Source organism: Cygnus olor, chromosome 1, assembly GCF_009769625.2.
Source record: "Cygnus olor isolate bCygOlo1 chromosome 1, bCygOlo1.pri.v2, whole genome shotgun sequence".
Taxonomy (NCBI): Eukaryota; Metazoa; Chordata; class Aves; order Anseriformes; family Anatidae; genus Cygnus; species Cygnus olor.
This window is the reverse complement of record NC_049169.1, coordinates 23,259,991-23,275,016: the sequence shown is the minus strand read 5'-3', so window position 1 is coordinate 23,275,016 and position 15,026 is coordinate 23,259,991. Positions and strand designations below refer to the sequence as shown.

At 34.4% G+C, this 15,026-nt stretch overlaps 1 protein-coding gene across 4 annotated transcripts in view; it reads right to left on the bottom strand.

The window, feature by feature from the left end:
- Positions 1 to 15,026, bottom strand: part of POT1 (protection of telomeres 1) — a 73,550-nt gene that overhangs the window by 16,747 nt on the left and 41,777 nt on the right. For all 4 annotated transcript variants that reach the window (XM_040549667.1, XM_040549648.1, XM_040549640.1 and 1 more), the window contains 6 exons: positions 13,906 to 14,196; positions 9,834 to 9,989; positions 2,465 to 2,625; positions 1,661 to 1,749; positions 715 to 753; positions 167 to 323 (listed from right to left, as the gene is read on the bottom strand). In XM_040549667.1, coding sequence (XP_040405601.1) covers positions 167 to 323; positions 715 to 753; positions 1,661 to 1,749; positions 2,465 to 2,625; positions 9,834 to 9,989; positions 13,906 to 14,196 — 893 coding nt within the window. The remainder of the gene's footprint in view (positions 1 to 166; positions 324 to 714; positions 754 to 1,660; positions 1,750 to 2,464; positions 2,626 to 9,833; positions 9,990 to 13,905; positions 14,197 to 15,026) is intronic.

The following is a 15,026-nucleotide window of genomic DNA, read 5'->3' as shown; positions in this document are numbered from 1 at the left end:
TTCAAATTTTCTTATTACCAGTGAGCTTCAAATCTTTGCTCAAAATGAAATACATTTAAATTCAGCTCATTTTACACAAAAAGAAGATAAAAATACACTGAAAATCTAGACATCCTAAAACACATAGAACAATTTCTAAATTACTTTTACTGTGTAAAGCACTTACAAAGAATTGCATTTGGAACAATGAAGTTTAATAGACTGATAGAGCTTCTGGGGTTTAAAAGTTCTCAGCTTTGCTCTAATGCGATACTGTTGAGGAGCTCTGCTGTTCCGAATAGTTTTCAGTACCGTGTTACTCAAATCCTGATGATCTGTCAATACTGCAAAACAACAAAAAAAAGCCACACATACCTATTAAACAACACAGCATTTGGAATATGCGGAATGGCCACTGCAGGTATGCATTTTCTCTTAATTCTCTCCTTATCTTTCCCCTCGAAGTTGCAGCCTCAGTTTTATTAATACAACATGCTACTGCAGCCTTTAAGATAAGGCTGTGGGACCACGGTGTAGAAACTCTACATATGGAAATAAAATGCCTACTTGTTTTATTCCTTTATAAATAAAAACAATTCATAAACTTAGAATCTTACAATAGTTCTTACTGTAATAAGTAATAGACATTACTTCAACATTTGAGCTGATGTCTCAAAAACAGCTTTTGTTCTTTAGTAGAAATAAACTTTATTTTGTCATCAAAATGTTCCTTACCTGTAACAGATAATTGCTGACATCTCTGTGACTCAAGATCTGAAATCAAGAAAAATTTCCTAATTATTTTCCTTCCTTTTCTTCTTTACCATGTGGACATACAAAACCAGATAGACACACAAATACACAACAAAAAGTTGAACACATAAAATTAACTCTGATTTTTCATAGTGTATAGAATGAATGATAACTGCTGATATAAACTGTATTTATCCCTTTACAATCTTTCTGGACAAGAATACAGACATTATTCTAAAAAAAATATGGACTGCCTGGTCCCTCCTCTGAACAGCCTCTACTACACATACACAGTGCAGTAAATCCATTCAAAATTCTTTCTAAGTATTCTACTGATGGCTAAGTAATGTAGGATTTTAAAAGCCAGAAGCAAAGATGCAGACTGTGTTCAACCAGCTTTAGAGTTTAATTAACTTTCAGTTATTTTTATTCTAAGATAAAAATACCATTAAAAGAATTAATATAGGATCTGGAGAACTGTCCGTAAGATACTACTTTTCCATGGCACCATACTTTCCAACTCTCCCACTAACATAACTTTTCCACGTGATGGATTTGGAAAGTCTCCTCAGCAAGCAGCTGTGTAGTGGCATTTCCAGTGTCTGTCTTTAACAAACCTTCTGTTAGAGAGAGGGATTTATTATGACACTCAATTTTATAACCTAATATAGTACGATTAAGAACACAGCCTGTGTTTAATAATTTATTCACTACCTTCTATGAAAATATTTTTCAATGTATGTGAAAGGTTTCTACTATGAGATAGGACAGCGTAAGGTCAATTTCCAGTCTAATAAATCAAAAGAATTCTCTAACACTTTGTATGTGAAAGTAATATCACACATTAAGAGAAGCAGTAACTGTAACCTTATCTTGATCACTTATATATGTTAGAAGAAAGAGGAAATCAGTTTTCAGTTATTCTTACCTGCAATATTGTTAGAAGTGCTATCTAATTCCAGCGAAGACATGCTATCCATACTCTGACTGTCTGCCAGTTCCACAGATTCTAAGAATCTAAAAATAAATGGCTACGTATATTATAATCTAGTAGTCTCTCATGTGTATATATATATAGATATATGAATAAGAGACTATATATATGAAACTTACTGTTTATCAACATACAGGTATAATGTTCAGACATAAATTCTCCAGCAGAGATATAAAACTCAATTGAATCATAAGTTGCAGGACTGCATATTAATGATGCAGGTGACACTCCTTTCCAGAGCACTTCTGGAACTTTAAACACAACATAGTGCCAAAAGAAATTCTATATTCCTGATAAAGGAACAGGGACTTTGGTTACTTAGCTTTTCCTTGTGTATAAACTTGGTTCAGAAAAGTTTTATATTACATGCTTCATTTTAAACATCTTTTAAGACTCACTATTTGCAACTAACACATATGCATATGCTTAAAGTGTCCTAAAGCCAGTTGCTTAACTATGGCTTTTATCTCTAAAAATATATCACTATAAAACAGAGTAAGTATGTTAGAGTTGCCGATTCATTACAGCACTATAAAATAGAAATCTTAATTTTTCCAATTGAAAAAAAATACCTTTCATTTACTTATCCTCCCAAATACCTATTCTTCACATTAGCAGTGCTAAAGGTATATTCTGTTCCAGAGTTTCTGGGTCTTACATCCATTTACAATTCTAAACTGGTACAGTTGGAATGCTGTTTTCCAGAACCATCTAGGAAAAAAAAAAAGTAGAACTTACGTTTTTAGTTCTTTAACATCTGGGTGACTTTCTGGTAACACTCCTATTCCTCGACCGTAACAGGTGCCACCATGAAGATGGAATTCTACATGGGAAACATCTTCATTTTCAGCACTTGCTTGTTTTGTATGAATACTGTAAATTCGCAGAAAACTTCCAATCTTAAAAAAAAGAAAAGATTTGGTAACACAAAGTTAGCTATTTACTTGGAAAAATGTAGGCCTCATAAAGCGCTCTCCCTGTTTTACAGAATCACAGAATAGCTAAGCTTGGCAGGGACCTCTGGACATCGTCTCACCAACCACCCTGCTCAAAGCAGAGCAGATTGCTCAGGGCCTTGTCCAGCTGGGTTTTGAATATTTTCAAAGATGGATACTCCAAAACCTCTTGGGGTGACCTATGAGTTTTGCTTTATCAGACATTACTGGCAGCAAAGGCTGCATTCAGAACCAGCATAAGTCTTCTTACAAAATCTGATTCTCAAGCAGTCTTAAGAATACAGATCAAGGGAGCCAATGTATTCCTTTCCCGAGGGCACAGTTGTCTTCTATATTCTCTATGCAACCCTCAAGAGACTGATATGCTGCAACTTTGCCATGTATGATCATCCTCAGCAATTCACATCGTGTCCATCAACATGCATGGCATGTTATCTCTTTATGTATACAAATACATCTGCTTACACAGGTTTCTCTACTGTATCTCACTTTTACTTTACAGATAACATTTTTTCTATGCCAGAAGAAAAGGAAATGCATTAGAAATTCAAAGATTTTGAGACACGGATTCCAAAGTCTCCCAGATTTCCAGGGAGTACATGGAGTGTGTACTTCCTGTTTTGCTTATTTTGTGTTCTCTGGAAGTTTGGTCAAGTTACACAAATGGACTTACACAAGTCCCTATTCAGAAAGAAGTTACAGAGTGGAGACCACTGAACATATCTTTACAACTTTGTTTTTATTTCAGAATTTTACCCCCTTTATCCCTCTCTATCACCAACTCCATCCAAAAAGCTCCAAACCAATGTTCTAGAGGTAGATAATCTGGAGACTTCATTATATTGTTAATTTCCCTATGATGTGTCTTAAAGGCCTTTGAATCAAATTTACTAGCACCTAAATAATTTTTTTAAAGTCTAACCTAAGATTCAGTTGATAGATGGTAAGCTACATATATTCAATAACCTGGATTTATATTCACCCTAAGTATCTTTTAAATAGCACTATATAAATGATAAATTATTTTAAATGGAATTCCATTAACATTAATATTACAGCAGCCAGTCTGTTAAGCCTTATTTCAGCTTTAGCTCTAATTTTAGATACACTGATAGCCAGTGACAGAGTAACTTTAAACTGTAGAAACTCAAAAAAATCACAGAATCACAGAATGGCTTCTCTTGGAAGGGACCTTAGACCATCTAGTTCCGATCCCCCTGCCATAAGCAGGGACACCTCCCACTGTACCAGGTTGCTCAAAGTCCCATCTAACCTGGCCTTGAAAACTTCCAGGGATGGGGCATCCACAGCTTCTCTGGGCACAGCTTCTCTTGTGCCAGTGCCTGACCACCCTCTGAGTGAAGAATTTCCTCCTAACATCTGATCTACATCTCCGCTCTTTTAGTTTAAAACCTTTCCCCTTTGTCCTATCACTATCTGCCTGTGTAAAGAAAGTGTACCTATGAGACTGGATTGGCCAGGTTTTAAGACTACAAGTAGATAAACATCTGGATGCACAAAAGGACAGAGCAGCACCTTGATTCTGGAATCCTTCTGGAATCTGTATCAAGGAACAGCCTACGACTATATAATGCTGGTATCAAACTGCTTCTTTAAACAATAATAATGTATGAAAAAGGCAGCATATTTTCAAATTCGGGCACTTAGGACAAAGTTGCACTTCAGCCAGCACCTATTTTGCTTCTGCCATAGAGCTCCTACCAGAGTTTTAATTATCTGTATATTAGGGGCTGCTCATTTTGTCCATTGAAAGCATCTCACTGGTTTTACACAACTTACCATACGTGGTTACTGGCAATAACTAGTATCATCACTCTTTATATTTGCACAACCATTGAAATTACTGGTGATGGACTGTCAGTTGCTAGCAGGCTAGAAATGAGGTGCTTCTGAAGGTTTCATGTTGTTTCACACTCGACAGACAAAAACAGCTAACATTTAGATTATAAAGCAAGCAGCGTAACATCGGTTTACTGCTCTTTTATTGTATGTTTCCTCTAAATAAATGCTTCAAAAGCATTGCACCTAGGTTACATCGGTCTTCCTATCTTTACCTTCTGTAAGATATAGTTCACTTTTTAGATCTGGAAGGGGATTTTCCCCCCTTAAGGAGATCCACCCATCTGCTCTAAATCCAGTTAAGAACCTTAAGCCCATAAGCATTCTGCAGGAAAGAAAGTACTGGACGTAACATATATATGATACTGAATAATATATATATCATAGCACCACCACTTGCATTAACTGAATCCGTATCTAACCATAAATTCATAGCAACAAAATGCTTTCTGGAACAGGACTCAGTTATGGTAATGAACATCCTTTGCAGCTTTTTTTTTTTCCCCACTCCCAGAAGAGAAGCATTCCTTACAGCTGTATCAATACAATAATGCACAGCATCTCTGTCGATATGCTATAATGGCACTTCAAGAAAAATTCCCTGAATTTTTTAGGTCCTCCTTTCCTTTCTATTGCCCATCTCCAGCAGAACCAAACAAGCATGCAAGAAGGCCCACTGATACAAACAGGACAACTTGCACATTTAGATCGTGGCTTATCTGAAGCATTTTTATTTATATATTTATTTATTCTCTTTTCAGATGCTAAATTTCATTTAAGTATGTTCAATAAACAAAAATGCAAGGGACAGACATTATAAAACTAAACATAACTATGACAAATGCTTTTGGATAAACAGCCTTTAAGTTCTTAACTAAGTTCTGCCTATCAAATAACCTTATGTCAATATATTATTGTCAACCTACTTTTTTTTTTTTTTCCCAAGAGCAATTTGTATATGAGCAGGAAAAATTCTATTAGAATTGAAGTGGGTTTTGTTTTCTTTCAAAAACACTGTATGAAAAAAATAAATATTTAATGTTGCTAACGTGGTAGCGGAGAGCCAAGAAGGCAAGAATGTAAAATGTTGATTTTGCCTTCTAAAATTGTGTGCTGAAATTCATGCAAAGTCGAATGAATTACATATTTCAAGTGCAACACTCAACTTCCCCAAATTTACGATCAGTAAAAAAAAAATTGCTTTCTCCACATGCATTTTATTAGATCACTTCTGAAAACGCTATTATTTTTATATATTTTAATATCACTCATAACTGTACTACAGAGATGCATTATAATCAGCATTGCCAAATACTGAAAACATCAGGAAGATATAAATGTCAACATAAAATAACAGATCTGATTGTGCAAGACAGACTTGCAATTTCCATAAATTCCTTTGGGAGGCAGCATTGCTTACTCTTTACAGTGAAAAACTGCTGTGGGTGTTAAGGCTAAATATGTTACTGTATTTCTGTTGTTTACTGAATGCCTGTAGATCAAGTATACATTATATACTTGACTGAGACAAAATTATAATCTACATTAAAGCAAAAAAACATGATTTACAGAGCCATTATTCAAATTTAGTACAAAAGCAACTCTTGACAGAATTTTATTTATGAACTACCTACCTACCTCATTCAAAGCAAATTTATTTAAAATGAAATTAAAACAATAACACATTTCTGGCAACACTACAAAATACACTAACATCCTAATTGCAGTACAATTCAAATATGCCTATTTTAAAAACAGATAACAAAGCCAAAGAAAATTTTAAGACGTCACAGTTTCCTGTAACTAGACAGCTTCAAAATAAAACAACACTTTTTAGTATAGCGAATTCTTATAATTACTTCAAAACATAATGGGTTGCATTCATATTTAATACACTGATTATTTCTGAAAGGTCTTTTGTCAAGGTAGTTAAATATCTACGTTTGGACACAGACACTTGTGACAACAGCTTGTCTTTATCTACAGGAATCACTTAACCAAATCAATCTATGCTGACTTTTATGCCTATTTTATGGCTAATAATATTTAAAGTGATTTCTTTTTGATCATTTTCATATCAACACTCAAATTTTACTAAGTAAATTTTGCACAACTTTTTGCAAGTGACAAGAAGCACATACACAGTATTTAGGTGTGGTCCCAAGGACCTCGGGTTGCACCAAGGAAAAAAAAAAAAGCAACTTAAATCCATTAAACAGGTTGTGGGGTTGTTTTTTGTTCTTTTTAATTAATACAAGTGAAGAAAATACCACACAGGTCAAAGGAATACTACCCAAGCCTGAAAAGTATGAAACTAGATAATACAGCCAAGCAACTCGAAGTTACAGGTTAGAAATGTGACTCAGACAGACACTAGCACCATCAAAAAAGACTTGAGATTGTATACAGCCGGAAGAACAACAGAAAATATTCACATTTTGCACCTGAAGACATATAACAATAGTAAATGTCGAGACACTAAAGACTAGGACCTTGAGCGTGACCACACTTAACTATTTTGATTATACTAACTAGAAAATACATGGCAAAAAAGAAAAAAGATTATATTAACCCATGCGGGGAATGCACAGTACCACCTACCCACTGAATAACTGTATATGAAGGAAATCTCTAACCAGATGTGGACAGCTGGTCTCCTCTACTGTGCACTGATGGACCTCTGATGCTCATCATGGCATTCAGTATCGAGCAAAACACCCCAAATGGAGAAATCCATGTCACAGACTTTTTTTTTTTTTTTTTTTTTTTTTTTTGAGTTGTATGGTAAGGTTTGAGTGGATCCTGAGGACCTCTGGGAAATCTGGAAGAAGTGTGGATAACAACAAACTGCAACCTACAGGGAGCAACTGTACTCTGGAGAGCTAGCTGCAGACAGGGGTTCCTACAAAAACAGGAAAGCCTCACGCACCAAGGGTAGTCACAGGAAGAGGGAAATTCTGCAAAAATGAAGTGAACACCATTGTCTCTGCTTAGCTGTAGTTCTGTTTATGTTTCTATGCCCCAGGAAATAATCTATTTCGGAGATGAGATTTCTGAAAATTCTGTGTTCTGCTAAGGCAGCAAATGCTGAAAAGACACATTTTTTACCAGGGGAAGAAGGCCAGCAAATATAGGTTGCAAAAAGTCTATTTGCAGTATCAGCTGCAGCATCCCTTTGAAATTACTAAGTTCTCTTCACAGAGATTTGTAAATATTATTTGACTGGTGAAAAGGGATAAAATGCTCACATCTTCAATGTTCTCTGGACAGACAACACAAACAAGGAGCTTTTAACAAATGCCTTCAGCACAGGCTAGGATTTGCTATCAATTAACTGTAATAAGTCACACAGTTTCTCTAGACTGTGTAGTCGTTAATCAGAGCTTCCCTGTGTGAGCATTTACCTACAGATACAATTATAAATAAGATTTTTTATTTTTATTTTTTAGTCTGCCCTTCTTGGTAACGAGGCTGCATAAAGCAGATTGTTCCTACATAAAACATCATTTCAGAGCTGCAACTGTCATTGCAAATAATACATGACAACATGGGAGTGTAACCTAACAGCTCCTCAACAATTTACAATAAAAAGGCAATTTCCAAGCTCCTTTCAAATGCAGAAGAGATGGCTCAAAAATAGTGTGCTTTTATTGTTTCTGAAACCATAAACTGGCAGCTCATTTTGTACACAGTTTCTGTCCACACTGTTCTTGTGTTTACACTCACGAAGGTGCACATGCATACACTCAATTCCCTCCAGTTTAATACTTCCACATAAATTATTTTTTTTAAATATTTGCACAAGACCCTGTATGAAATAATAAAAAATATGCAGATTAATAAGCAGTATTTTAATTAATTTTCTTAGTGTGAGATGATCTCCACTAGTATTTAAAAATAAACCTTTTATTAAAGCTTCAATTTTATAAGGAGTCCCAAAAATCTAATTATCTTTAGATTTTTCTGTGAAACAAAATTAATCGCACAAATTGCAATGTAAACTCAATTAATCTTTCTGAAGTCTAATTACTAAGGTATCAGCATTTTTTCTTCAATAACTCTAAGACAATTCACTAAAAAGTGAGAGAAAAAAAAATAAAATTCTGAAGTTTAAATGACTGAAAGTATCGCAACTTTGGACATAGCCAGAAGGAGAAAAACACAGCCTGTGCTGCTCAGTAGGTCAAGACAGGTTTCTAAACAGTTTCCTTGGACATTAGAACCTCTGCTATGCAACGCAATATCCAACAAATGCACAGATGCTTTACAGGTAAGTAAGAAAGGGCATATAGGAAGGAAAGAAATGGGAAAAACTGATGAAGACATCCCATGTAGCACATATTCAACAGGAATTCCTGAATATATATGGGATTCATTATTTTTTAATTAATTTCATCAATTTTAATTAATATTCATCATTTCCCCCCCTTAATTTTCAAAACATAATGCTTCATTGGAACATCAGCTTTTATGCTTATTGATAGATGAGAACAGTTAGCAAAAGAAAAATTCTGGAAGATAACCTGTAAGTAATGAAATAATTCTGTAAGTTTTGTTATGAATTCTTACTTGAAGGAAAGTTACTTTGCTTTCTGTCATTTACTTATGACTGGGCACTATGCATTAAATCGATTTCATATCTGCTGATAGCTCCAGACAACAAATGTCTACCATTTGCACTTCTTTGCTGGTAAGCACTATCTTAAAAACAATGCTTGGATACAGAAGTAAAGACATAAAATGAAAGATGTAATTTTTGCTAATTTACTGTATTTAGAAGCAAGATGGCAGTATTGCTGAAGATCAAATGTTTAATTACGTTGTTTTCTCTAAGCATAATCAACATTACTGACCCACTAAATGAAGATAGCATTGCACATTGCAGAAGTTTATAGAACAGATAAAATCCTTTATTGACTTCAGAATTACAGGCCTTTATAATGGGACTACAAGTTTAACCCCACTTTATATCATTTAAAAAATACTTCTGAAGCACAGAATACATTTTCTGAATGCATTATGTCCACAGGATTGTATACGATACCATAATGTCTGTAAAGAACTGCTTAATTGGAAGATTTTTTTTTTTCATGGAAATTTTAGGGGTAATGAGGCTATTTTACACACAAAGGAATTTTGCATTCAAATCAAAGGTATGGGGAATACACTGAAAGATAAAGAATAATATTTGAAACTAATTTAGAGCAGAACTGAATTGATACATTCTCTGAAGTGAGTTTAAGTATAAAATAGGCCACAAAATGACAGCTAGAAACACCAAACTACATTACCTTGAGTGATTTTGCCAGTTGTACGTGGTTGTCATAAACTAGAATATCCACTGTTAGATTTCGCAGCCGATGAAGAAGAACTTTTTCTCCTTCCAGGTCTTTTGCTTCTATAGGTACCCTCCACGTTGGGTAGGGACATTTTGTGCCATCCCACACCTGCAATGAAAGTCAACCATTTCAGTATGCTCAAAAGATTTTAGATTGAGCATTTTAAATAATGTTTAGCTTTTTTTTTTATTCAAACAACAGATTAAAAAAAAAAGAGTCTAACAATAAGAAATCTTAACTCGAGTATATGTTCTAAAGTTCTTAAATGACTGAAATTAAATTTTATGGGACTTTTTTTTTTTCCTTTACAGAGTATAAAATAACCTCCACACAGAACACAATTAAATGTTAAAAACCTGGTTTTCTTAAAATTAAAAAAAAAAGTGCTAGCAAAACCTCAACTGTTTATCCAGCAAATACAACCATTAGAATTTACTGCATAACTGCCTATATTTCATATTTTAATCATTGCTGTTTTTTTTTTGAACACTCCAGCTCCAGAATGTGAAACCTCAGTACACAGCACATGCTCCATTAATTACTGATGATTTCCTACATCAGTCTACACTGCTAGTTATGCAGAACAGATCAGAAAAGCATCACTATTTAACATATACCTAATAACTAGGATTCTAAAAATTGGTTCCCTAAAGCTAAGTTCATGACATACACTTAAGTAGTGAAATATCAATAGAATTATATTTGAGCTACCAAAATTATGAAAAAAAAGATATAATATAATATATAATATATAAGATATAATATATATAAATATATAAGATATAATATAATATAATATAATAACAGACTTAGCACTTTGCAACCACAATCTTACTACTCAACAGTAAACTTTCAGTGCTGGCCCCTTACAATATATTCTGTAAGCTATAGTTTAGAATTCCTAAAGACACACTCTTCTCAAAGGCAACAACCGAAATAATGCTCTGAAATATTAGTACAGAAAAAATAATAATCTAGAAGCATTTGAGATTGTGAGACCAAATTCATTTCATAGAAACTCATGCATATTGGTCCAACAGAAGCTACTTTTAAGATAGTTCATGATACCACCTCTTTGGTATCATGAAAAAAGCACTGTGGGTGAGAACGGAGGGGTAAGGCAAAGACACCAAAGGTTAATTTTTAAAGGGTTTCTACCCCTTTCTGAATGCTTAACTGCTGTGGATCAAAGGACCCACAGGAAAAGATCTAAGCAGCAGCAAAGCCATGTGTAAATGCACCGAGAATAACTCATGGCTGAAATACTCATCCCAAATCAAGAGATAAAAGGGAAAACTGTTTACAGCAAAAATGACCCATAACATCAAATTAACGTTCTGAAATAAGAGTGTATTCTGAAGGACCCTGATAATGAGGTGGTACATGCTGCCACGGATTTAAAAGGGAAAAAAAAAGCCTATTATTTTCTGATCCTGTACCATGAAGTATTTAAAACCACCTTTGAATGAGATGCTACCCGTTGCTTGAATTAGCCAGGCTTTCCTAAAGCTGAGCTAGAGAAATACAGATTTAGTGTTTATGAAATTTAGCATTTATATTTAGTATTTATGAAAATAGTCACTTTGACAGAATGAAGAACTTTAAGTTTGTCAAGTTTCCTATATTTTTCAACTGGCTTTATTTGACATACTTGTAGTTCTACACTTAACAGATGGGATCTTACAAAATGATTGAAGTAACTTCAATGCGCCTCGTCAGGTCCAAGGTCGACTTATTTAGCTTTAGTCCTTTGCAAGACGAACTAATGCATCTGGTGTCAGGGCGTTTTTTGGAAGAATTTCTAAGCCCGTAGACTCTCTTGACAAAAAAAGTCCTTAGATAGATATGTGGTTTTGTCTTTTTAATTACACAAATAAGAGCACAGATATGTCAGGAGCTTACCAGCTTCACTCTACTTAAATTGTGGATGAAAATACAGTAGCTATGACTTCCTATTAATTTCTCTGTATCTGCTAATGCCACAGTTATGAACAGCTATCCTTGTGCCTTCATTCTTTCCAACAATAATCAGATGAACTCTGGATAAGAAACAGCAAATGGTTCCATTACCAGCCATAAACAGACTGGTATTACAGAATAGTTAGTGATGACCTCTGATCACCACGCAAGATGCTGAAATCGGAGAGATACGATGAAGCCTGCTGTCCTGACTCATTAAGTCTCTCAGCTGAATATGCTAATCGTATGACTTAGCTTAACACAGACAACTGACAGACAGAAGAAAAGAAGAATAGTAAAACTCTTATGAAAGGTATAAATGACTGCAGAATTTCTAGCATGAGGTCTCCATTGGTTTGAAAACAAAATTCTCAGAAAGAGGTAAGCACCTCCTTCCTACCTTTGTAAGGTAAGTTATTCAGTCTTCATGCTACATCAGACTGAGGTGCTGTGCTATGTCATTTACCAAGTGGAATATTAAAGGTTATGCTATGGGTGATGCACAAAATCACTCGAAGTCATTTTAGTTACATTTGAAACAATACCACACTACTTATTTGAGTTCAATGATTAAAATCCTCATTATGCTTTACTGTATTACCAACCACTAAAATAAGTGATACACTTGGAATGACGTTGCAAATTTAAATCAGTTATAAAAACTAAGAACAGAAATTTAATAGTAAATAATATTTAATGATCAATCCACTTGAGCCGGTGGTGTTTTGTTCCTTTGTTTAGTGAATCAACAAAATAACCAGACTTCTGTCTACAAGTTTTATAAAAGGCTTCTCTTACAGCATGACCAACATTTGATATACAAGGAAAGGACTCTGACCTGTTTGAAGGGAGCAAAAGCATATCAATGTTCATCTACCTTAGTTTTTGTAATGTATTTTAATGCAGATTAAAGTATTTAACATTTTCATGTGCTAAAAAAAAAAAAAAAAGACCCTGACAAGGAATCAGTATCAGAGAAACTGAACTAGTGCTATTGGTTTTCATTAAGCTTTTACTGTCCTGTCTAGACAATCCCCATCCCTCAAGTTATTCTCATTACTATACAAAATTGACAAAATAGACTTTAGAGCTTACAACACACAAAAGAAGGTAAATAAATATTAATAACTTAAGAAAGCACTTGCCTCTGTCCTTGCAAAGGGTCCTTCAGTGCTGAATATATACTTATTAATGAATGACAATTAGTCCACAAAGTTCTGAAATTTTACTGAGTATCATGACAACCATTTCACAAGATAGTTAAATGGAAATACTTTTAACAGCTGCAAAACATGTTACAGGATGACACTTAAGGTTTCTTTCTGTGTAGTGCATTCATTGCTCTGCATGAGAAAAAACTTTCCTACTTTAGTAAAGGAAAAATGCAATGTGCTATTTCAAAAAATATCATAGCAACATTTAATGCAGCAGTACCAAGGAATAATGTTATTTTCCATTTTACGACTTTATAATAGTCTGTTCATCACTCACATTTTAACAATCAACTTAAAATACTGAGAAGAAATACAGAGGTGTTTCAGAATAACATCAGGCTGATGCATAGGGAGCTAAGACAGGAAAAATATGGAGATCTAGTTTATACTTAGTTGATGTTAAGGATCACTCCATGGAAGGTACTTTCCGGTTGTGGGGCATTTCAACATTTTGTACTTTCATTAGGCACTGATCCCCAAAGTGCTTATACATAACTAAAAGAAGTTACCTAGAGCTCTAGAGAATGCTACATACTGCATTAATTATATCCTGTAGATCTAGAAAAACTAGAATTGCTACTGACTAAAAGACAAGGTTCAAATTCAAAACTAACAGTATTATTCAACTTTAAGAAATCCTACAACATTTACCTACATGTCTGTGAAAACTGCCATACATATGAATGCACCTTAAAACACTCTCTGAAGAAAAATTATATGAGCAACTTTAAAAAGAACTGGGATTTCTGTTTTGTTTTCATAGAAATAGAAGGGTAAAGGATCATACATTTCCTTAGCCTCTACATATTTATCCACATAACATTATAACAAATTCAAGGAAATAAATCTACCTTTAGAAGAAAAGAAGATCCATCCACTTGTGCCTTCCCCACCAGCTGGCAAGTGAGATCAAAGAACAGCATTGGTCGAACACCAGACAGTTTTGCTGCTGGTCCAGAGATGGAAAGATTACTGGCTGCCCAAATACGTAATTCTTCTACTGTTTTTTGTTCTTCATCCATGAAAGTATATACTTTACTAGAGGTTCGAGGAACTACTGGTGCTCCTACAGTTCCATCAAATGTCAAGGATGCAAATCCCGCACTGGTAATTCCCTGCATCTGTCCATTGTATTCTCTGATCTAGAACACGAAGAAAAAATGGTCATAATTCACTGTAATATTCTTATGCTTCTATTTTATCATGTGTATAAAGATTAGGTTATTGATCATTTTTGTTCCTGGTGCCAGTAGGTAAAAGGAGTCAAAATAAAAACAAAAAAGCAAATAAACACTAACAAGAAAACAGTGTATAAGCCAAAAATAAAATTTAACACTAACAATTTTTTGAGAGAGAGACTAATACCTCAACCTGTAAATATAAAGCATCAGTGCAAAGCGTTTTATTCATAAATCTCAAAATATTTGTGTAAGGAACACATTAGTATTGCTTTTACTGGCAGGGAAACTGAGGCCTGAGAAAAAATAATTTTTAAAGGTCTCACAGCAGAGCAATGACAGAGCAAACGTATTACAGATTCCTGTTTTCTGCCTCTCACAATAGATCCTGTTTCCTGATACTAAAAAATAGGTATTATCTTTCCCAGTTCCAGAAGTTACTTTTTTTTTTTTTTTTACGAAGTAAACAGAGAGCAGTTTTCATCCCTTTAATTACGGGTATAGCTTTCACTATTGCTCTGATGTCTACTGTTTTGCACATGGCAGGTCTCTTGTATCCTGCTGGTTTAGCTGTGTATCTGCTGCCATATCAACCATGGCATTCAAAGTCTGAAGCATTTCTTCAAGGATCTAGTCCAGTATTATTGTTCCCTGCACTTAAAAAAATAGAAACATATATTTACAAAATGTATGTATCACAGCCCTGCATGATGTAGTACCAAGAAATCTCAAACCTTGATTTTCAACCAGATGTTTTGATCTACCCTTTTTTAATTAAAAGTAGCTGACAAAAA